The sequence below is a fragment of the Lathyrus oleraceus genome, chromosome 3, assembly GCF_024323335.1.
Source record: "Lathyrus oleraceus cultivar Zhongwan6 chromosome 3, CAAS_Psat_ZW6_1.0, whole genome shotgun sequence".
Classification (NCBI taxonomy): Eukaryota; Viridiplantae; Streptophyta; class Magnoliopsida; order Fabales; family Fabaceae; genus Lathyrus; species Lathyrus oleraceus.
Window position 1 is genome coordinate 138,941,950 of NC_066581.1, and position 23,227 is coordinate 138,965,176.

Here is a 23,227-nt window from a genome sequence, read left to right on the forward strand (position 1 = left end):
TCGGCTAACTACGGGAACAAGGGTCTCGATTGCAACTAGGGCAAGAGAAAGTGAATGTCTCGATCGCAACGAGGGCGAGAGAAAAGAATCGCAGCGAGGGCGAGAGCAAACAAGGATTAGTTGTTAGTCGTCAGTCAAACTCGGCAAGACATCGCATCTTGTGCCTACGTATATCATCTGAACATGAGAATCAAAGTTGCCATAGTTCGGCTAACTAGGGGTTGCCATCTGAACATGGACTTACAAAGAAGGACACCAGTTGTGTCAAAGGAGAGTGGGCAATGTGTTCACGTCCTAGCAGCAGGTGTCGCAGCTCGCTGAATCGAGTCTTAGGCAGTTACCTCTTTGCAATAGGACGGAGTTACATGCCACAGGATCGGAGACGCACGGAAGGTCTAAAGAAATGAGGAAGCTCTGCCCTAGAGTTGTCATGCAATGTGGACCTAAGTGTTAGGATTTACAAATGGGAACATCTACCTAATGTTAGCATGCAAAGAATAAGGGAATTCTACCTATGTTATCATACAAAATAATAAGGGAATTCTACCTATGTTATCATACAAAGGGTTCTACCTAATGGGTGCTACCTAAACGGAACAAGAGTCGACGAATGGAGCAAGGAGAGGAGCCAGGGATAAGGGTAGATGGTGATGCATGAAGCAATCGACTTACAGGTGGTAGATGGCGATGCCAAAAGCAATCGACTTACAAGAGAAATGGCGATGCATGGAGCAATCGACTTACAAAAGGATGGATGAACACGTGTTGGTTCTGTTAAGTTTTGAAAATGATTACTCGACGTTGGATCGAGGTTTTGATCTTGTTTTGAAATGGTTATCGGGTGTTCATTTTAATTCTTGTATTAACAGATGAATAAAGAATGAAAGAATAAACATTATACACTTCATGGGAGAGGGGTGCATTTGTTATGAATGGGGGTTGTCCATGGCAATCAAACAATAATATTATATGCCTCATACAACATACAAGTAGGCAACAGTTAATCAAACAGATAAATAAACAAGTATATGATCAAATCAAATAATCAAAGAATGAAATAATGAAGCATTAAACAATGCATGAGGAGTATAAACATGTTAAGCAATCAAACAATAGAAGCATGGATGAAAGAAACAAGTATAGAAAATATCAGATGAATCAGACAGATGCAACTATGCACACAAAGGATCAATGAATAATTTAATCGGGAAATGATGCAAGGATCAAATAAAATCAATGTGAAAGGCCCATAATACATGGCATATGAGATGAACAAGGGAGGATCAAAAGATCTCTTCAATTTCCCTAAGCAATCCCTTAAGTCAAACATCAATGATAGAAAAGTCAACTGTAAAGTCAAGTCAACTTAAAAAATGTCAAATAAATAGTAAATTAATCAAATAAATTATGAAAAATTAAACTAAGTTAGGTGGGGTTAGGACATTATCATCCCCCAAAAAGATTTCAAAAATAATGAAAATTAGTGTATAAATTAATTGAAATAAAACAGAAGTCAAATGAAAAGTCAACCAAGCAAACTAGGTCAAAAATAAATCCAAAATAAATTAAAAATGGGGAATAAAATTCAAATAAAAGGTTAGGTTGACCATGAGACATTGGTTAACCCTCATCCCAAAAATCAGAAGTTAAAAAAAATTTGAAGTCAAGAAAATAAAATTAATAAAAATATGTGTGTTAAAATGGACTATTTGAAACAAATAATTAAAATAAAATATTAACAATAAATAAAATATGAAAATAAAAATTAAATAAATTAAATAAAACATTAAAGAATGTAAAAAATATTTTTTTGGTATTTTTATGAATAAATAAAATATTTTTATTAATTAAAAAGCAAAACAGAATAAAAAAATGAATAAAGAATAAAAATGAAAATGAAATGGTGAAATAGTGATGGGCTTTGTGAATGGTGGGGGGCGGATAGCATGGAAGTGCAAAGCCCAGGTCCAGCGGAATAAAAAGAAATGTGACACAAAATAAATGTACCATTCATTAAAATCATGTAGACATGCCCACGATCGGTCAACCTTGCTTTTAAGTTATATAAGAAAAAACAGTAAATCAGCGGCCAGGATCGAACGGTGTATGCGTGATCTAACGGCTAAAGGCGTGACACACATTTTCTCTTCATGCAACGTAAAACCCAACAACGTACAATAAGAAAACGCGAAAGCCATGCAGCTATTTCCTCCATCTTTCAACCAACATTGCTCTCAACTTAGTGCACCAAATGGCATGGTGTAAAAAGAAAAACTCAAGTACGAAATGAGAGGAACATCATGGTATTTTATTTTATGCAAAATAGTGACTTTAGCATGAAGAAAAATGAACAACAAGGTAGGCATATGAACACAGATATGAGTGAAAAATAACAGCATGAACTCCAACTCAAAACAAAGCCTCATGGTGAGGGTTTCATGGACAAGTAGTGCACGATGTTAACATGAAAAAACAACATGATAAGAGCATGGCCATAGCATGAAAACAATAGTAAGCATAAGCATTGCAAGCATGAAAAACAATAATGAGCAAGACAAAATATTCATGGCCATGGAAGGTTGGGATAAGGAGGTTACCTAGTGGAAAATGTCAACTGCCCCTTGAAGATGGAGGAGTGGAAGAAGAAATGAAGTAATGCTTCAATGCCTTAGCTTGAGAAATGGAAATGGGATGACACTTGATCTTTTGCTCCTTGCTTACTTTGAAAATACAACAGCCACCACTCTTAACTCAAAAATGGTATTAGCCTCCCTTCATATTAGGGTTTATGATGTTTAAATATTTAGGCTCAAGGTGTTCTTAATGGGCTTAAGTGTATGATTTTGGTTCATGAGCAAAATGCTACAAAAGGTGAGGTGTGAAATGAAACTCTAAATATGGAAAGACTTAAGTGAGTGAACATAAAGCAAATGGCCAAATGAGGTAAAAAATGTGTTGGTTGGTTTTGTGGTCAAACTTGGTTTTCTTGTGCAGCACAAAAATAGTCCAACAGGGTGGCTTTAAGACCTTGTATCTTGATGAGTATGTAACCAAATGGCAAGGCAATGCAAACAGTAGAAAGAGGGCATGGAGCTTAACATCTTTCATGTTGAATACAAATTGAAATGATGAGTGTAAAGAGGTGAAAATGGCCATAAAGTTCAGGTTCCATAGCTTCAAAATGGTTGGGCCAGTTTGGCCTAAATGCTGTCAAAAAATTCAGTCTATGATACCAACTTTAGATGAGTGTATCTTTCAAACCAATGATCCAAATGGTATGATTCCAAAAGGATGTGAAAGAGGACATAGCAAGGTACAACTGTCATGAAGAAAGTATTTTCAAAAGATGCCTTGAAGTGCAAGAAAACTGGCCCATAAGTCTTGACAAATTTTGCAAATTTTGGACTTAGAAAATTTCCTAAGTGTTCTAAAATAATATCTTACTTTGACCAAGTATAACTTTCTCAATTTTAATCAAAATGAAACAAACTTTATATCTCTAGAAAGCTTGGAACAAGAAGAACAACTTTCATGTTGGAGAAATTTTCAAATGGAGCTTGCATCTTGGTGGAAAATGGGCTTAAAGTGGGTGCAAAAACCATAAAAACTTGCCCTAAATGGAAAGTCAACTATTTCTAAATTTGTTAACTTTTCCAACTCCTGATTAAATGATGAATCCATGATCCAACTTTGATCAAATTTCACATGTAGGCTCCCTTAGGCATGAATTTTGAGATTCCGCTTTCAAAATGTCAGGAGTTGACTTTTCTGGCCCCACAGTTGACTTTTCCCAAACTGTCTGATTCCCGATTCCATTGATCAATTGAAGCACCTCTGACTCAAATAAAGAGCTGATTTTTTGTACGTAGACCCTTGTGGACACATGGAGGACCATGGAAACGAGTTTCACCCAAGGAATCAGAAATAAACCGATTTTATGCAAAACCCTAGTTTTAGGGCAAAATGATCAGGAACTGATTGCACTGATTGCCAATGGATCTTTGTGAGATAATTGTGAATCTCCCTAGGCCAAGATGCCTCTCTAATCATGACATGAATGATCCCCTTCACTTCCAACCAAACCTTGCCTGTTGCAGATAGCCATGAAATCCTGATTTCTGATTAAATCCAGATGCACACTTTGAGAGCCCTGATTCTTCCACTGATGAACTGAGGACCATAATAAGACATATGGAACCCCTTGAGACTTGTATATTTGGAGAATGAAGTTCAATTCTCAGTCTTGCTTTGTGTGGGCTCCTTCTGTTAAGGAGTGATCAATCAAACCCTGATTTCCCAAGTCACTGATGCAGTATGCAATGAGTATGACCTAGTATGGTGCTAATGCAATGTGAAACACAATCCCATGCTTTCAAAAAAAATGAAGGGTAAATTTTGGTTTATTACACTATTCCTATTAATGGACTAGGCCAACATATGTCATCGATGGAATATCGTACACTTAGGCTAGCAAATGTTCTAGTGTATTGATTCCTTTTGATATATTTTGGCGGGCCAGAGTATCTGTGAAAAAAAAGGCACATGTGGATTTCTTGACTGACCCATATGGGGGAGATTGACACTTAGGCTAGCAAATGTTTTAGTGTAGGGGTGGGTAGGAAGGAAACAAGCTTGTGTGTATTTGACTGGAGTATCTCCACTGGTGGGACTGAGGACATGAGATTTTACTGTGGGACAGGAAGCTCTCAAAGTTGCTTCAAGTAAAGTGGTCAAACATGAGAAATCGTGTTCCGACAATCAACATGCTTTCATACCATTTGCCTTTGACACTTTTGGTTTCATAACACCATAAACAGTTGATCTTTTACAGAGAATCCAAAAACTTATGAATAACAATGTTGTATCTCTAAGGTCTATGAATGCAATTTTTAAAAGGATTAATTTTGTCATCTAAAAAGAAGTTGCAACACTTGTTCCCCGTTTGCCTCTATTTTTATATAAACTTTATTTTATCAATTATTAAATACAAAATAAATTACTAAAAAAGAAACAAACAAAAAATATGAGTCATCATAAAGTGGAAAAACGTTTAAAGAAGACAAAGAGAAAATCCACAAGAGAAAGGAGAAGTATTCAAAGAGGAGTAACCAAATGAAATAACACATATAAAAAATCAAACAAATAAAAGAACAAATAGAGAGAAAAGCAGACAAATAAAAGAACCAATAGAACAGGTCAAAAGCAACAAAAAAAACAATAGATAGAAGCAAGAACCAATAATAAGAAAAATAATTGAACCAATAGAGAGAGGGTCAACCATATAAAAGATGAAAAATAATTAAACAAAATCAAATCGAATTGAATTAAATAAACTAAATCAAACCAAATCAAATTACAATCTAATTCAATTCAAAACAAATGAAACTAAACCAAACCGAAAAAAATAAAATCAAACAAAATCAAACACAATCAATCCAAATTGAACAAAATAAAACCATATCAAATCAAACTAACCAAACAAGTCTTAATGAAATTAAATCAAATCAAACTAAACTAAACATAAATCAAACAAACATAGAAAGGAACCAAACAAGATCAAACGAGACAGAACCAAATAAACAAGAAATTCAAACAAAAAACATGGTGTGTCATGTGTGTTTAGGTGCAGGTTTTTGTTTCATCTTGGTATGAATATGGTGTGTCATTCATGTGTGCTTAGGTTGTTTTTTCCTACAGCTCCGTGCTTCCTTGTGTAGCCATGCTTTTAGGTAATAGTAATGTTGTGAAGCTTCTGTTCTAGTGTTTTGTTTCCCTTGGAGCAGGGAGTGGTTTCCTTTTTGTAGACTTGTTTTTACATTGGCGTAATTTATGCCTCTTCAAACAAAGAAAAAATAATAGTATTTTTTTTTTTTTTATATAAGAGGGTCTAAGCTCGAACCAGAGAAAAACCTACAAACACATCAATTTAAGGGAAGTTATCTCTTATCAATTTAAGAGAAGTTATCTCTTTAGCATCATCATCTAACAAGCTCCATATAAAATCCAGTGTAACATCAAGAAAACTATAAACGAAATCTAGATTGCAACCTACATTGACTAGGACATCAGCACATTTGTTTGCTTCTCTAAATGAATGCACCACCTTCACCTCCACATAGCACTCAAACAACCGACTAATCTATTTAATCAAAGACAATTCTTCTATGCTACTCGATGATCCCTTCTCTAAAGCTTGTACAATAGTAATCTCTCATGGTATAAAAACACAAGCTAAATTTTGATCCTCTTTTTTCATTTATTTCGTAGGCCTCACTCTCAAGATAATCAAATTCTTTGCATCTCATCATTTTCAAAACAAAGCTTCAATCTCTTGCTCACGTTAACATCTAATAACAGACGCATTATCGGTAAATACTAAAAAATCAATATTATTAGATTGAACGCCAACACTAAGGTTTGAATCCTGAATCTCACAACTGTATGTTGAAATTTATAGTAGTTATTATCGCATCGTCTACCTAGAAAGAAAAACATAACACCTTAAAAAACCAAGGTTTGGTAGGAAAATAATAAATCATTGATTCATATGATAGTGTCTATTATAAAAGAATAAACCATTCATTCCGGCATTACTCAATACGCACTGACATAACGATCCTCACACACCTCTGTTGAAACGGTGATACATATGGGCATGCCTATCACGCTAAATAATTTATTTTATCGAACTTTGAAATAATGTTTGAATATATAGAAGCAAAATACTAAGCATTGTAACTTAAACAAGAATCTATCTGTACCAGACTCTAGAGTCACCAAAAACACAAGACAATATTCAGCATAATTTGAGAGCTCGCAGCAGCAATATATTGTCAAGGACTTTAGTTCTTCACAGTTGTAACATATTTGAGAAGCATGGAAACAACATCTCCTGAAATTCTAGCAGCCTCAGTCTTCAGCTCATGGATTTTCGTATCAGTCTCTTGCTCAAGTCGTTTGACATTAGCACCAGAATCTCCACTGCTCTGTATTCATTGAAAGAATGCAGAGAAACTTATAATGAGATAGAAAGGAAGTCTAACAGAAACATTTTCCATTTATTACTGGAGTCAATCATCAACATACCGCTGATAATTTCTGTTGAAACTGGTTTTCCAAAAGAGTACGCTGTTCAGCAATCTCCCTTTCAGCCTCTTCTTTGGCTTGTTTCAGCCTAGCATATTTTTCTAACAGTAGAGATGCAGAATACTGATTAGTGTACAATTAGGGGGATTCAACATAACCAATATAATTACAACAAAGAAAAAGTAAAAGAAAAAAAAGAGAGAAGGGAAACGGGTTTATATCGTAGCAATATCTCATAATTTGTTCTGTGACATATATGAGGACACAAGAAATTCCATACTCATGATAAAACCAATAGCTCAGTTTTCCATATGAAAATGAAAAAAATCAACTCAAGAAGGATAAAGAGATGGAAATTCACTTTACATAAAATAAAATGGCATGGTAAGATTTTTAGTAAAATAAAGTAACTTTTGGCATATATGATAAAGATTATAATGAAATAGCAGGAAAATGGGTAAGAAGCTGCACTGCTACCCTTTTTGGATGGCAAAACAATTCCTCTTAAAAATTACATTCATTGTTCTAGGTAACACAACATTGTTATGTATGAGCCTTTGCACTCTCTGTAAAAGATTTTTTTAGTGAAAACACAAAATGGACAAAGAATGAGATGACATCATGGCGACAACATGCAGAAATAATAAATGAAGATCAGTTACAATACCATTTTTCGCAGCATTCACAATTGCCTGTGCCTCATGTTCAGCAGCCAACAACTGTTGAATTCCACCTTGACCACTGTTGGATGCCATTCTGTGATAAAATAAGTTTGTAATTATTAATCAACAGTCACAAAATAGAGCTGCCAGAAAGTAAACATAAATCTCCTTCACTGTCAGCACCAGAGATGAAATCTTTCGCAAACAAACCACCATGGTTTTCAATTGGAAAGAATAAGATAGGAATACCAAGACAATAGAGCCAAAAAATTATACAAAATAACCTTCCAATCATAACACGAATTTTGCAGGATAGCACGGTGTGGAATTTGCAAAAATGCAACAACACATTCTAGTCAAATAATCCACAGGTGTATCTATCCATTTCCTTCCATGCTCCTTTGGTGGAATGATCAAGTTTCAATAATATTCCACACAAATCACCAATTTATTCAAGAAACAGTACGCGTCAAATAATTTGGTATCGAAATTAACTAAATTTCAAAATCATCTATGAAATTGATAATCTTAAATCACATTAGTCCTTTGGATTGGTCAATTTTAGTTCTGAAACTGTCCCTGATGATGAACTAAAGTGATAAAATATTTTCAATTCCATGCCATTCTGTCATAATTCCATCAATCCAATTACCAGATTGTCTAACCTACACTATAATACCAATTTCGATAGAATTCTCCAATCAATTCCATTGAGAGATGAAAAAACTACTCACAATACAAATTTTAATAGAATCAAAATGGAGATTAACAACAACAACAGTGTTAATACTCTGTAATACAATTACTCATAGTTGATTACAGAAATTCAAACCGATGCAGATGAAATACAATCGATCAGATGCAAGTACTAATAGAATATTCTATGGATGAAAATACCACAGAAATACAATCGATCAGATGCAGATGAAAATTTAATCATCAATTATGCAACAAACGCAATGGAGAAACCAAAAGGAATGCAAGTTGAGGTAAGTTAAAGCGCGAATCATATTCGAAAACGGTTGCATTGCAGATCTGAAGAAATGAACAAGAAAGAGAGAGAAGCATACCTAGAGTGTGGAATTTTCAGACGAAACCAGAGAAAGAGTGTGCGAGCGAGATGGAGAATCCGAAGATTTGTGAATTTTATTTTATTTTAGTTATAAAAGATTTATATTTTACATACCAACTATGTATTTATAAAAAAATAAAAGTAAAAATTATTTTGGGAAGTACGATGTTGATTTTTTTACAGCTGTTTTCCTAATTTTTACTCATTTTGAGTTTTTTTTTTAAACAAAAAAAATTATTTATTATTAAATATGTTTGAAAAATCTTGATACAATAGAATTGAGTTTGAAGAGGAATCTTCCTCCCACCTTTATATTTGACATTCCATAATTTTTCATAATAATAAATTTATCCTTCACGTTATTTTATCTTTCAAATTTTCACGTTGAAATAAAAAATTCTTTTTGAAAAAATCTGGTAGAAACAAAATATGGGGTAGTTGTTATAAATATTCGGTACAAAAAATTGACGAAGTTAACTTTTTATACATTTTTATTGGACATTTAAAAATCTCGTATGATGTTTTATCGATTTTTTTCAAATATCCAGAAATCTGTTGAAGTTTTATCAGATTTTTAACAAATACTTGAAATTATTATGCAGGTTTATCGTTTTTTTTTTAAAATTCGAAAATCCCTTGAAAATTTACCTTACTTTTTTGGAAAAAATCGGAAATCCCTTGAATATTTATTAGATTTTTGGGAAACATCAAGAATCTTTTGTAATTTTACCGATTTTTTTCCCCTCTCTATGGATACAATACAAATAATACTTACTTTTGATTATACTGAACATCAACTACTCATACATGAACCACATAGTTGAACTTTAAATATCTTAATAAGTAGCGGAAATTATAAAATATTTGGCATGAAAAGCCTCAACAACATTATTAGTCGGAAGAGCTGAAATCGGTTGGAATCTCAATAATCATGTAGACATATGTGTTGTTGTGAGTGGTATGTGAATATAAGAATGAGTATCAATTTTATGCAAAAGGAACTAGATTTTCATATGTGAAACTAGGCATGGCAACTGGGCGGGGCGGGGACGGTTTTTACCTCCCCAAACCCAAACCCGAATCCTCAAACAATCCCCGTTCCCCGCCCCAAACTCAAACGGGGATGGAGAATCAAAACTCAAACTCGTCCCAAACGGGTTCGAGCTGGGTTCGGGTATCCCCGTCCCCGCCATTATTCATTTAGTTAAATCAATTTTTTCAATAAAAATAGTTATTTTTCCAAAATAAAATTTCATTTCAAATAATAAAATAAAACAATCTAAAAAAATTTCATACATACATTTCAATTATTTTAAATAATAAATTAAAATTAAAATTTCAAAACATTGACCACATTTTTAATATTCTTAATTATCAAAAATAAATAATAATGTACATAATGTAATAAACGGGGCGAATTCGGGGTGGGTACTAATGTTCTCATTATCCGACTCGTCCCCATATTTTAAAATCGGGAAAAACCCAAACACAATCAAAGCGGGTTTTCCTCGTCAACTTTGGGGCGGGTTCGGGTGGATACCCGCGGATACGGGTTATGTTGTCATGCCTATGTAAAGCATTATATGATTAATTGCAATTTTGATACCTTTATATTTTTTTTAGTTTTGATTTCTCTATTTTAAATTATAGGTTTGTGTTTCTTCAATTTAATTTTTTTTTCTTTCAGGATTTTAGTTCCCTTTGGGTGATAAACTGACATGTCCACCCCGTTTAGGTCTGCCCCGTAAAAGTCCGCAAAAAAACAGGGCGAGACGGGACAATCATAATTGAGGATGTGAATCTAAAACTTAGGTCCGTCCCGCAAAAAAGTGAGTGAGGGGCGGGGAAAGTCCGCGAACATTGCACATTAAAGTCAAAACATTATTTTGGTGTAGTCTATTTTTTCTTCCAAAAATACCCCTCTATAACCTCCAAACTTTTGAATGGCAGATCCTTATTGATGGCAGTTTCTTTTCATTTATTTATTTCTTACCGTTACCACTAACTTTTGAGTTTGTATGCGTTCCGTTACCATTCATCTGATTTCTTATTATTACATCAAGGGAGAGAAAAGTGGTAAAACATAAAAAAATAAAATAATAAACTGAGCATTTTAGTTCATTTTAAATATCCGCTATTTTTTATTTCTTTCCTTGACTCTATAGATTCTCAGTTCCATCGCAAAAGAAGGATGAGGGTGGTTGGTCGATAGTAATAGAAGAAACAAAAATTCATTTTTGAGAGGAAGAATTGATGAACATGTAAAAGTTCTCATTCCTATTCTTTTTGGTCTTTCAAAAGTTTGGTGTTTAGATCATATTCTACAATTAATTTGGGCTTTCGGTAAATAGATTCTATACATTATAATCTATACATTATAAACATGCAACTATACATTATAAACTGTTGGTGCAAAGGTAGAATGAATGATGAACGGAAATATTCTATTAAGAGAATGACGGCTACAAAACATGATAAAAGTTACAATGATTGTCACCCTATTTATAAGCTAAAACTAGGGTTACTAGAATAGGATAAAATACTAAAATACCCTCTAACAAACTTAGGGGCTAAGAAAATAGTACAACTAAATATGAATTACTTCTAATACCATCCCTTAATTCATATTCCATCAAAACTTGTAACACCAATTTCATCCCTTAATCTGAGAAATTGATCAGTCTTGATAGCTTTCGTCAGAACATCTGCCAACTGTTTCTGAGTGCTGCAGTGTACAACTTCTAACACTCCCCTCTGAACTTGATGTCTCAGAAAATGATACTTGGTCTCAATGTGCTTGCTTCTCCCATGCAACACTGGGTTTCTGGCAAGATTGATTGCAGACTTGTTGTCAATCATCAGCTTCAGAGGTTTGTTTACTTTAATCTTCAGATCCTGTAATAGATTCAGAATCCACACAGCTTGGCATGCAGTAACAGCACCTGCAATGTATTCAGCTTCACAAGTTGACAACGCCACAACAGGTTGCTTCTTGGAACACCAAGAAATGGGACCTCCCAGAAATTTGAATAAGTACCCAAACGTACTTCTTCTGTCAACTCTGTCTCCACACCAATCAGAATCTGAATAACTCAGAAGTTCTGACTCATCCTTTCTTCCAGAAGAAAATAATACTCCATACTTCAGAGTTCCCTTGATATACCTCAGAATCCTGACAGCAGCTTGGTAATGGGACCACTTAGGTTTACTCATGAACCTACTAACCATCCCAACTGAATAGCAAATATCAGGTCTGGTATTGCACAAATACCTCAGAGAACCAACCAACTGTTTGAAGGTTGTAGCGTCCACATCCTTTCCATCAGAGTCAGAATTCAGTTTCTGATTTGTATCAGAAGGTGTGACAATAATCTTACAATTCTTCAGATCAAATCTCTTCAGAAGTTCTAATTCATACTTGAGCTGATGCAAAATAATACCTTTCTCAGAGTATCTGAACTCCATCCCTAGAAAGTATGTCATTTTGCCTAGATCAGTCATTTCGAATTCATTCATCAGAACTTTTTTGAACTTGGCTATCTCCTGTTCAGAACTTCCAGTCAGCAGTATATCATCAACATATAAACATACCAGAGTCATATTTCCTTCAGAAGTATGCTGAACATAGACACCGTACTCCATCTCACATTTCTGAAAACCTTGCTTCTTGAAAAATGAATCAATCTTCTGATTCCAAGCTCTGGGTGCTTGTTTCAATCCATATAGAGCTTTGTATAATCTGTACACCATCCCTTCTTGATTCTTTTTCACAAATCCAGGAGGTTGTGACACGTAAACTTCTTCTTCTAATGGACCGTTCAGAAATGCAGATTTTACATCTAAATGCATCAGAGGCCAATTCCTGTTAGCAGCTATTGCAATCACCATTCTGATTGTTTCATGTCTTGCTACAGGTGCAAACACTTCAGAGTAATCCAGCCCAGGTTTCTGTAGAAATCCTCTGGCTACCAACCTTGCTTTATGTTTGCCAATTGAACCATCTGGCTTTAACTTCTGCTTGAAAACCCATCTGACGTTGATGGCTTTCTTGTCTTTTGGAAGTTCTGTCAGCTTCCAAGTCTTGTTTCTCTCTATAGCATCAAGTTCTTCTTTCATGGCCTTCAGCCAGAGCTTCTGCTTAAGAGCATCTTCTGTACTTATGGGTTCAGAGTCTACTAACATGGCACACTGAATAACTTCTCCTTCAGAGTCTACTTCAGTGTCTTGCAGCATGTCAAATTCTGCATATCTTTTGGGGATGTTTCTGATTCTTTGTGGTCTCTGAACTTGTTCAGAGTCTTGAGCTTCAGAGTTTCTAGCTTCATATGGTTGACTTCCTCCAGAGCTTTGACCATCTTCAGGGGCTGGCATATTTCCAGAGTCTGAATTGCCACCAGAATCTGGATTACCATCAGAGTCTGGATCATCAGAGTCACCTTCATCTTCTGAGTCTTCTCTAGAGTCAGAATCACTATCAGAATCAGAATCAACGTCAGAGTTTACTCCAACTTCAGAAATTCTTAACTCTGACCTTTCTTCAGAAGTTCTAACATCAGAATCAGATTGAGACTTATCCCAATTCCAAAATTTTGATTCCTTCACAATCACATCTCTGCTGAATTCAATTTTGTTGGTTTCTGGATAATAGAGCTTGTATGCACCTGTACTGTGGTACCCTATCAGAATCATCACTTTGCTTCTATCATCCAGCTTCTGTCTTCTGGCTTCTAGAACATGTTTATAGCAAACAGAACCAAATATCTTCAGATGACTAACACTTTGCTTATCTCCAGTCCATTTCTGTATTGGAACTATTTCCTTCAACTTCTTCGTAGGACATCGGTTGAGTACATACGTTGCAGTGGCAACAGCTTCTCCCCAGAGCTTCTGAGGAAGTTTCTTCTCCCTTAGAATGCTTCTCACCATATCAAGCAAAGTGCGGTTTCTTCTTTCAGCAAGACCATTGTGTTGAGGGGTATAAGGAGCAGTAACCTCATGCTCAATTCCATTCTCCTCACAGAACTTCTGGAACTCTTTGGAGTTATACTCACCTCCACCGTCAGTTCTAAGAATCTTCAACTTCTAACCACTCTGATTCTCAGCCTTCATTCTAAACTTCTTGAATTCATCAAACACCTCGTGTTTAAACTTAATAAGGGATACCCATGTCATTCTTGTGAATTCATCAACAAATAACACAAAGTATTTATTCCCTCCAATCGATGCTACTGGAAATGGACCACACACATCAGAATGTACAACTCCCAAGGCATGTTTTGCTCTTGGAGCAGTTTCTGACGCAAATGGCAATCGTGGTTGTTTTCCTTCCATGCAAACTTTGCATGAATTTTCAGGCTTCTTAATTGCAGGAATTCCATGTACCAACTTCTTTGAATTCAGATGTTTTAGGCTTCTGAAATTCAAATGACCAAATCTTTTGTGCCACAACTCACTCTCCTTCTCAGCACTTGTTGCACTAAGACATTCTGAGTCTGCAGTTCTGACATTCACCTTGAATGTTCTATTCCTTCCCTGTTCTGACTCCATAATCAACTTCTGATTGCAGTCATACAGCTTCAGAAGATTGTCCTTCATGGTAACTGAAAAACCTTTCTCAATTAATTATCCCACACTCATCAGATTGCTTCTGATGCCAGGTACATACCACACGTTCTGAATCAATGCTGTTTTCCCATTGTTCAGAATCACTCTGACATTTCCCATACCTTTTTCATTAAGATATTTGTCATCAGCACATCTGATCTTTGTCCTCTTTTCAGAGTCAAAGTCAACCAGCCATTTCTTGTTTCCAGTAAGATGATTTGAACAGCCAGTGTCCATATACCACCAGTCTATCAGATCCATATCATCAGATTCAGAGGCCATCAATAGCACAAATTCTTGATCAGAACTTCTGGCTATATTTGCTTCTTCTGATTTTCTCTCCTTGTTTGACCAACAGTCTCTAGCAAAGTGACCAAACTTCTTACAACAGTAACATTGGATCTTCTTCTTGTCATACTTCTCTTTTCCCTTTTGAGCATTCTTTTGTCTATCAGAGGTTGAGCTTTTTGACTTCTGACCACCATCAGATCTTCTCCTGGCTTCTGACTGCTTCTGATACCTCATATCAGAAGTTGCTTTCAGAGCCTGCTGCTCTACTTCCCTTTCAGAAGTTCTCTCAGTCAAACGCAACTCTTGCACTTCTAGACTGCTCTGCAGCTCTTCAATTCTCATGGTGCTCAGATCTTTGGAATGTTCTATTGCTACCACAATGTAATCAAATTGAGAGGTAAGGGATCTCAATACCTTCTCCATGATTGTTTCTTCAGAAAGAGTTTCTCCACACGCTTTTATCTCATTAGTGATCAGAATCACTATGGAGATGTATTCAGAAACTTTCTCATTATTCTTCATGTTGAGATTCTCATATTGCTTTCTCAAGGACTGAAGCTTCACCTTCTTCACTGATGCGTCACCACCATAACATCTAAGCAGTGTGTCCCACGCAACCTTTGCTGTCGTTGAATCTGTAATCTTCTCAAACACATTTACATCAACACATTGATGAATGAAGAACAATGCTTTCTGATCCTTCTTCCTTACTTCCTTCTGCGCGTTTTTCTATTCATCCGTCGCATCTGCTGCTACCGGAACATAACCATCAGTGACAAGATCTAGAACATCTTGAGCACCAAACAGTACACGCATTTGGATCATCCGACGATTCCAGTTTTTACCGTCAAATACTGGAAGTTTGGTGTTCATGTTGCCGTTTCCGTTCATCTTTCTACCTTGCACAGTACACTCAGATTTCTCACACAGTGTTTCCCAACCCACAAAATTAAAATTCTGATCAGATTTTGTTCAAGATTCAACACGAATCTAAGAATCAAAATCAAACACACAAGACCTCACGTTCACTCGTGTTTCCTGTGTTTCCCAATGAATCCGAACCGGAGCTCTAGATACCAATTGTTGGTGCAAAGGTAGAATGAATGATGAACGGAAATATTCTATTAAGAGAATGACGACTACAAAACATGATAAAAGTTACAATGATTGTCACCCTATTTATAAGCTAAAACTAGGGTTACTAGAATAGGATAAAATACTAAAATACACTCTAACAAACTTAGGGGCTAAGAAAATAGTACAACTAAATATGAATTACTTCTAATATAAACATGCAGTTACTTCGTGTGATGTGGTCATAAATATTTGTTTTAGAAGAAAGAAAAATAATGCTTCACATTAAAGAATGGTAAAAATAATTGAAAGATACTAGATAAGTTTTTTTTTGCAAATACATTTATATTTATTCCAGATTTCTTTTTTTTACTTATTATTCTATTTACATCCTATTTATCCTTCCTATATTCTTTTTTACTATTTTCTTTTGATTCCAGTTTTTCTTTGTAATTAATAATTAACTTTCTACTTAAAATATGCCAAATCATCTTCCGATGATATATCGATTTTCGATTAATTATTTTTGTAGAGGATTCGGTATAGTTCTCAGTTGGCAGTGATTGAAGAACAAAATTTATGTCAAATTAATCATCGTTCGATGATATATCGGTTTTCGATCAATTTTTTTTATGTACATTTTGTTTTTCTCTTTACATGATTCTTTGATGTTTTTCCGATATTATAGATTTTGTTTCAATACTTTGTACATATTTCAATTCTTCTTATAATTTGAACAATGCTTGAAAAGAATATTGCATCGCATTTGTACGTTGTTTGTTACATCAATAGTATTTATTGTTTTTGAAAATTGTGATGATGCTTTCTTTGATATGCTATGGTTCTTCATTGCTCATCGACTTTTATTACTTGCAACTGAAAATGAGAAGGTTGCATACTAGAATGACAATTACTTTACCAAGATCAAATCGATTTATAATTATTTCTCTAATTGTGCAGTGGGCTTTTAAATAGATTTATAATTATAATTTATTTTTTTAAAAAAAAGTTTATAAAAATAAAGTATTCTTCTGATAGTAATGATAGAGACTAAAAATAAAGATCAAGTTAATAGTGAGTGAATGAAATATATGTGTATGTGTGTCATATTTCATTTATTTTCTCATCTATCTTTTTTCTACTGTCAGCTATTTCAATTTTTAAGTTTACTTTTGTTTTAAATTAATGATTATGAAACATAAATAATATATATATAGCAGTTACAATTGAAGGAAGTCATTAGTAATTTATGCTTCAATAAAACTACAAACTAAAAATTGAGAACCAATGCATAATCAGAGAAAAAAAATCAAAGTTAAGGCAAGAAAGGATGAAGGTGAGATATATCCATGAAAATCGGAGAAGAGAAAATAATATGTATATAAGAAAATAGTTGTAACGATAGCGAAAAATAGGTGACAATTTACATTTCTAATTTTTTTTTGCTTGATTTTTCATTCTATATACATCTATTTTATCATATTATGATCACATACTCAATCATTTTGTTATATTTAATAGAGTATTATTATCTTATTTGTTTATATGTAAATTCAAGGCATTGTGATTTCTAACAACCTAATGATCATATCAGTCATTGATATTGAAGATAATATAGATTAAAAAATATAATACAATAATATAATGGAAATTAATATAATGGAAAATATAAATAAAGTGAAGCATAAAGGCACATATATTTTCAAAGTTTTGATATTTTTAAATACTACATTTAATTTTACAGATAAAATAATATAATAGAAAATATTCGTAGTCAAGATTCAAGAGAACGTCAAAGAGAAAGACGAACACAATATGCAAGACATCAAAGACAACGGATGGGTGTTAAGCAAAGACAACAATAATTGGTTAAAAGACGTTCGAATTACAGACAAAATAAAGACAAAGGAAAACAAGTTCAAACATGATGCCATTTCAAGACTTGACAAATGCCAATCTTGCTTCTCGATTTTATCAAAGAGCACATGACAATGAAGCTGGACCGAGTACCACATATGTCAGTCGCGTTCCATCCACGGGTTAGAAACTTTAAATCATTGTATAGATTATACTTTAATACTTTACATTTACAAAATATCAATTAATTATGCAAAAATAATTGGCTGATATGTTAATTCAATACTAATTTACAAATCAAAATTTTACATACCCGATTTTCCAACAAAATGATAACCACGAAACAAGACCATTTATAAGAAATATTGATGACAATAATTATGGTAACTATAATTCTGTCTATACTCAAATTGATAGTAACACATATTTAGATTTAATTATCGTTGCTATTTTTCAACTATATAACTCTATATTGAAGTCAATACTTTCTTTTATAGAATCACATTCGCAAAATATGAATTCACCTGTTGAAACTCACGAAACACAGCAGTTTTTGATCAAGGTACAGTTATATATTTTTAATCCATAACGTATATTATATGTTTGTATTTAAATATTATTTCATGTTAATCACCATGTATATACTAAGTATATTTTTTTAATGCATGTTTTGTATGTAATAAAACACAGAATCACGATATATTTTTCAAGCAAGACATAACATTGCTAGAAATTTTCGAAATACTGTTATGAAAATCAAATCCCTACTGCCTACTTCGAGTGAGTGTAGATGATGCAATGCAAAATTGTTTCATAGAGAATCTCAAGATATGTGTTGCAAAGATGGAAAGGTGACAATTTCACAAGTGTCTGCTCCTTACGAGTTGTTACAATTATTTTTAGATAGTTCTACTGAAGGCAGACATTTTAGACAACATATTAGAAGTCACAACCATGTAATGTCGTTTACTTCACTAGGTGTTCGTGTCGACGAAAGTTTGGTTGCAACTGGTCGTGGTATTTACACATTTCATGCTTAAGACGTAATTTATCAGAAAATAGGAGGTTTTCATCCGAATCAAGGTTCAAGGCCACATTACTTGCAGCTATACATTTATGATACCGATCATGAACTTCAAAATAGGATGAGGGAAAACCCAATACTTAACCAAGCTGTAGTGTATAAATTGCAAAAAATACTCCACCAATGCAACTCTTTTGTCATTGTGTTTAGCCAGCTTGCACTAGAGCCAAATATTGAAGAATGTAGGTTACTCATTAAAGAACATCCATCGAATCAACCACGATATAGTCTCCCTTCAGCTTCCCAAGTCGCAACAATTGTTATAGGCGGTGGTGATGAAGATACAATAGAACGTGGAAGAGATATAAATGTCATCAACTGTGATGGAAAGCTAACAAAGGTTCAAGAAACAATGGGGTATTATGATCCTGTACAATATCCTATATTATTACCCTTCGGAACATACGGTTGGGACATAGAAACAAAAACTAATGTTGGAACAAATGTTACATGCCGAGAGTACTACAGTTATGTGCTTCAGGTACACGCTATTTTTCTAAGAAGTACACTTCTAAGTGTGTGAAAAAATAATTCAAGATTGATTATTTTATTCAATGTAGATTCGTCGTAATGATCAATCTGTATTGTTAAAAATCGGGTCGACTTTTACAACAGTATGTTGAAGACAATTATGTAAAGGTTGAAACAAGAAGGTTGAGATGGATCCGAAGAAATCAAAATAATATTCGGTTTGAGGTATATCAGGGGTTACAAGATGCATTGCACAATGGGGAGAATAACGTAGGTATTTAATATAACATGTTATATTTATACATGAAGAGCGTATACTTTATGTTTACCACTATTGACACATTTAATTTTTATACTTTTCATATATTTCTATAGATAATGTCGGACAAAGAACAATATTTCCATCATCATTTATTGGCAGTAAGCGAGATATGACATAGAGTACCAAGATGGTATGACCATTGTTCTTAACAATGGTAAACTAGATATATTCCTTATAATGACATGCAATCCTTCTTGGATTGAGATAACTTCCAAACTAGGCCTCCATCAAACCACACAAGATCGACTTGATTTGCTAACAAGAATTTTTCGATCAAAATTTGAGCAGTTGAAGGATGATGTCATTAACAAAGGAGTCTTAGGGAGGGTTAAAATTTATATGTATGTAACAGAATTTCAGAAATGTGGACTACCACATGTGCATATGATACTAATCTTGGATACTGATGACAAATTACGGGAACCTGAAGAGTATGATAGTGTGGTGAAAGCAGAAATACCACGACATGAATCTGAACCAAAATTGTATGAAGCTGTGTTAAAACACATGATCCACGGGCCATGTGGAGTATTGAATCAAAGCTCTCCATGTATGAAGAATGCTCATTGTAAAAAAAGATACCCAAAAAACTTTTGTGAAGAGACGTGTCAGGGAAATGACTCATATCCCGAGTACAGGAGAAGGTTTAGTGATCCCGTTTTTTAAAATAGAAATAAGTATGTTGATAATAGATGGATGGTTCCTTATAATCCATGGTTGTTGTTGAAGTACGATTGTCACATCAATGTTAAGATTTGCAGCAACATCAAAAGTATTAAATATTTGTATAAATATGTTTACAAAGGTCCTGATCGAGTTTCAATGGAGGTTCACAGAGGTACAAGTATGGATGAGATTCAACAATATGTTGATGCAAGATGGATTTGTGCTCCAGAGGCATTGTGGAAAATATTTAAATTCACACTTTATAAGTTATATCCCTCTGTTGAAAGACTACAAATCCATTTGCCAAATTATCATCAAGTGCGGTTCTATAAGCATCAAAGAATCACAAATATACTAAATGATAACCAAAATGCAGTAACCATGCTCACTAAATTCTTTGCACTAAACCAAATGGATCCACATGCTAGGAATTATTTGTATAGAGAGATTCCAGAGCATTATTGTTGGCTAAAAGGGGTCAAAAAATGCAAGCGAAGACAGACAAAACGAAAAGTTATTGGTCAAATCTATACAGTATCTCCTTCAGAAGATGAGAAATTTTATTTACATGTTTTTTTGTCTCATTTAAGAGGTCCAACAAGTTAGGGATGCCTTCTTACACATAATGGTGCATGTTTTTTCACATTCAAAAAAGCATCCGAGGATTGGGGGTTATTAGAGAGTGATAATGGTATTCGTAAATGTATGCTTGAAACATCAAATATGCATATGCCATATGCTTTACGAAGGTTGTTTGTGACTATATTAATTTTTTGTGAACCAACTGATGTTAGAGGCCCATTTAATGAGTTTTATCCCTACATGGTGGAGGATTATCAAATGACAAATATTGTTGTGGGAGATAACTTTGAAAATATGTTATTGAGAGAATTGAGAGATCTTTTGCTGCTACATGGAAAACTAATAAAAAACTATGATCTTCCAATATTGACAATGGAAACAAATGAAGTCGGGGGAGTGCCAACAATTATTCAAGAAGAGTTGTCAGTCCAAATTCCAAATGAAGACATTCAATCTGTTGAGAAGTTAAATAATGACCAGATGAGTGCTTACAATACAATTATGAACGCCATCCACCAAAAACAAAGTCAATTTTATTTTGTTGATGGTCCTAGAGGGACAGGTAAAACTTTCCTTTATCGAACTATAATGGAAAATTTGAGACGTAATAGTGAAATTGTCTTAGCAACAGCTTCCTCAGGCATAGTTGCTACATTATTACCTGGTGGTAGAACTACACACTCTCGATTTGAGATCCCCATTGATATAAAGCCCCTTTCTATTTGCAAAATAACAAAGAATTGTGACCTTGCAAAACTCATTAGAATAACCAATGCAATCATTTAGGATGAAGCACCCATGATAAATAGATATTGTATGGAAGTATTAGATCGACCACTGCAAGATATTATGAATATCAATGCTCCATTTGGTGGAAAAATAATGATCATGGGAGGAGATTTTCTCCAGGTGCTTCCTGTTATTGAAAAAGGAAGTAGAGGACAAATAATTCCAGCGTGTATTGTTAGGTCTCAATTATGGGCCACCACAAAGATCCTACATTTGCACCAAAATATGTGATCAACTCATGACCACAACTTTGCACAGTTTCTGATAAGGATTGGAGATGGCAATGAACCTGCTAAAGAGGATGACATGGTCAGGATGCCTGCTGAAATTGTAATACCATGGGAAGGAGAAATCTCCATAAAAAATCTTATACAACATAAATTTCCCCAATTAGAAAACCATGGATGGGATGCTTCATATATGGTGGAGAGAGCTATACTTAACCCCAAAAATTGTGATGTACATATGTTGAATGACATGATTATTAATAAGTTCCCTGGAGATGAACATATTTTGTTATCTTTTGATGAGGTTAAGGGTGATACTCATAATCTATATCAACAAGAATACTTACACATAGTTGCTCCTGGTACTTTACCACCACATATTTTAAAGATAAAAATAGGGGCTCCGCTGATGTTGTTGCGAAACATATACCCTAAATTTGGGTTGTGTAATCGGACAATATTGTTATGTCGTGTTTTTTTTATGAATTTGCTTGATGCTGAAATACTTACAGGCCACAACGCTGGAAAAAGAGCTTTCTTGCCAAGAATTAAGCTCAAAACCACTGATGGTGCGGGACTTCCTTTTGTGCTTATTAGAAAACAGTTTCCTGTCAAACTAAGTTTTGCAATCACTATAAATAAATCACAAAGACAAACAATTCCAAATGTCAGAATTTATCTTCCACGACATGTTTTCAGTTACGGACAATTGTATGTTGCTTTATCAAAAGGTGTTTCGCGGGCTGCAACAAGAGTGCTAATTAAAGATGGAAAAGTAGAGGGTGAAGAAGGGGATTTTACCAAAAATATTGTTTTTAAAGAAATTTTATTGTCACAACCTCAGGTATTTGTATATTATGTTTAATCGTTCAACTATACTTTTTCAACGTTACACTTGGCGTGTACTCACTAGAGTACACTATATTTTTTACCACTAAAATTTACTTCATTTGCTTTGCAGTGAAACGAGAGATATTTATGATTTCGATTCCATGGTTAACATTCCTATTAAACAACAATGTCACTTAATGTCTCTGTTAATATTTATGTTTATTTGCTTAATAAATTGTGAGAAATATTTTCTTCTTCTTATTTTATCTAAATCTTCTTATAGTTTTGAACAATCTATTACATTATATAAACACAAAATTTAATTTTGGTGTAACCTATTTTGATTTTCCATAATACGGTATTCCTAACCATCAAATTATTCCACTCACATTATTGATTTTCTTGAAAAAAAAAGGTTTCAATAAAGTCACGTCCCAATGCGGTTTTCTTAATTCAAACAAAATTTAATGCGCAAATATTACATATTGCAAACAAAACTTAATATATATATATATATATATATATATATATATATATATATATATATATATATATATATATATATATATATATATATATATATATATATATATGAATAAATATCATATA

At 33.9% G+C, this 23,227-nt stretch overlaps 3 protein-coding genes and 1 pseudogene across 3 annotated transcripts; 3 read left to right on the forward strand and 1 right to left on the reverse strand.

Moving 5' to 3' along the window:
• Positions 1 to 6,515: 6,515 nt before the first annotated feature.
• Positions 6,516 to 8,928, reverse strand: LOC127125819 (V-type proton ATPase subunit G1). The gene is made up of 4 exons (XM_051054644.1): positions 8,819 to 8,928; positions 7,754 to 7,842; positions 7,087 to 7,187; positions 6,516 to 6,986 (listed from the first exon to the last, which is right to left on the reverse strand). The coding sequence occupies exons 2-4, from the start codon at positions 7,839 to 7,841 to the stop codon at positions 6,843 to 6,845; spliced, it is 333 nt and encodes a 110-aa protein (XP_050910601.1). The 5' UTR covers position 7,842; positions 8,819 to 8,928; the 3' UTR covers positions 6,516 to 6,842.
• An 8,785-nt stretch (positions 8,929 to 17,713) lies between these two features.
• On the forward strand, positions 17,714 to 19,641 carry LOC127130062 (uncharacterized; annotated as a pseudogene).
• Positions 19,642 to 21,011: 1,370 nt separating this feature from the next.
• On the forward strand, positions 21,012 to 21,557 carry LOC127130063 (uncharacterized). Its single transcript, XM_051059136.1, has one exon. It carries the CDS (start codon positions 21,012 to 21,014, stop codon positions 21,555 to 21,557), a length of 546 nt encoding a protein of 181 aa, XP_050915093.1.
• Positions 21,558 to 21,866: 309 nt separating this feature from the next.
• On the forward strand, positions 21,867 to 22,652 carry LOC127130064 (uncharacterized). The gene has a single exon (XM_051059137.1). The coding sequence runs from the start codon at positions 21,867 to 21,869 to the stop codon at positions 22,650 to 22,652; it is 786 nt and encodes a 261-aa protein (XP_050915094.1).
• The last annotated feature ends 575 nt before the right edge of the window (positions 22,653 to 23,227 follow it).